The following is a 1,511-nucleotide window of genomic DNA, read 5'->3' as shown; positions in this document are numbered from 1 at the left end:
TCCTTCAATGATTTCACTGTACACTTTCCAGCCGATGTGATAAACGCATTGTCCTGGAAAGCAGCTACTCCCTCTCCAGTGACTCTTAGTGAATCAGCACATTTACCCCAAGGAGATGTCTTTCTATTTGGATTCACTTCCTCGTCTGGCACCACAGCAGGCAATCCATCAAACTGAATGACCTCTCCCACAAGTGCTCCTTCAGGAGGCTCCACCAACTCAACAACCGAATGATCCTCGTTCTCAGCACAGATCACCATTCCCTCAGACACGAAAGAACCTACACGTCGAGGTTTGAGATTGGTGATCATGACCACCTTGCGATGGAGTAATTGGTCCTCTGTGAAGAACTTTCGCAACCCTGACATCACTGAACGAGGTTTCTCCTCGCCTACATCAATCTCCTCACAGAAGATATCGTCCTTCCCTTCCATTGGCCAGATCTTGGTAATCTTTCCTACCTTGAAACACAGTCGACACACAGTAGGAACAGTTCCAGCTATGTCTCATACTTCCATCTTCACACTTACTTGTCTTCTCAGCATTAGGATTTGTCAGTTTGGTTCCATATGCCTTGAACACCAGATCCATTGAAGCCTGGTCCTTGAAGTCCTCGCGAATGGGATCCAGCAACTGATTCAAATAGAATGCAACCGACTCTTTCAGATCCTGAGGACTCAGCTCTTGCTTCAAGAAGGCCTCCTCCAGCTCTTCAGGTGTGTTGAACATCTGTTTTCCTCCGTACTTCTCAGGACGATCCACCACATAAGGCAACTCCACAATGTTGAACAAAACCATCTTGGCAAACGACAACACTCCATTCTTCTCGACATTTCCAGGTTCACAGAAGGCTGTACGGATCTTTCGTTGAACAACCTTGGGACCGTCAATAAGATCAATCTTGCTGTTCTCATCCGAAGAACTCATCTTCTCTCCTACAAGACCCGGAACCATCACATTCATCAAATGAATACGAGAAGCATAACCAATCTTTGGCAAATACTTCTTTGCAAACATGAAGATCTTTCGTTGATCGGTTCCTCCGAACTGGGCATCCACATGAAGATACTCCTCATCCAGAGCCTGCAATTCAGGATACAGAATACCACTAATCTTGGGATTGGCAACTTGCTTCACAACTTCTGCTCCGGCCTTGATAGCATCGTGTTCAGTCACTAGAGAAGATAACCGGTACATATCCAATGTGTAGTCAGCTCCCAATTGATAGTCCGTTCCCGTTACGAATTTCAGTTCCAAGAGATCGGAGCATTCCCTTGATCACACGGATATAGTACTCTGTTCGAGATGAAAGCAATTCCCAAGTTGACTTCATGTTATCCAAATAGGCATGAAGGTTGGCAAATAGAATGGTCACCTATTGGAAAATAAGATGAACAGTCCCTACCTCACATCCAGCAATCAAGAAGTCGCCAATCTTGCTCATAGGCACGAAGTAACCGATATGAGGACGACCAGTAGGACTTGTTCCCCAATAGATCTTGAGTTGAACA

At 45.5% G+C, this 1,511-nt stretch overlaps 2 protein-coding genes across 2 annotated transcripts; both read right to left on the bottom strand.

The window, feature by feature from the left end:
- JH06_5593 (tyrosine-tRNA synthase) lies at positions 1–1,197 on the bottom strand (the record flags this gene model as incomplete). The annotated part of the gene is made up of 2 exons (XM_014669250.1): positions 1–499; positions 531–1,197. Coding segments are annotated over 2 exons (1,166 nt in total), but the record flags the coding sequence as incomplete, so codon positions are not given.
- A 13-nt stretch (positions 1,198–1,210) lies between these two features.
- JH06_5592 (tyrosine-tRNA synthase) lies at positions 1,211–1,444 on the bottom strand (the record flags this gene model as incomplete). Its single annotated transcript, XM_014669249.1, has 2 exons — positions 1,211–1,375; positions 1,406–1,444. 2 exons carry the CDS (start codon positions 1,442–1,444, stop codon positions 1,211–1,213), a joined length of 204 nt encoding a protein of 67 aa, XP_014524735.1.
- Between the last annotated feature and the right edge of the window lie 67 nt (positions 1,445–1,511).

This window comes from Blastocystis sp. subtype 4 (genome assembly GCF_000743755.1).
Source record: "Blastocystis sp. subtype 4 strain WR1 chromosome Unknown seqid_0808, whole genome shotgun sequence".
Taxonomy (NCBI): domain Eukaryota; class Bigyra; order Opalinata; family Blastocystidae; genus Blastocystis; species Blastocystis sp. subtype 4.
This window is presented reverse-complemented; position numbering and strand designations above follow the sequence as displayed.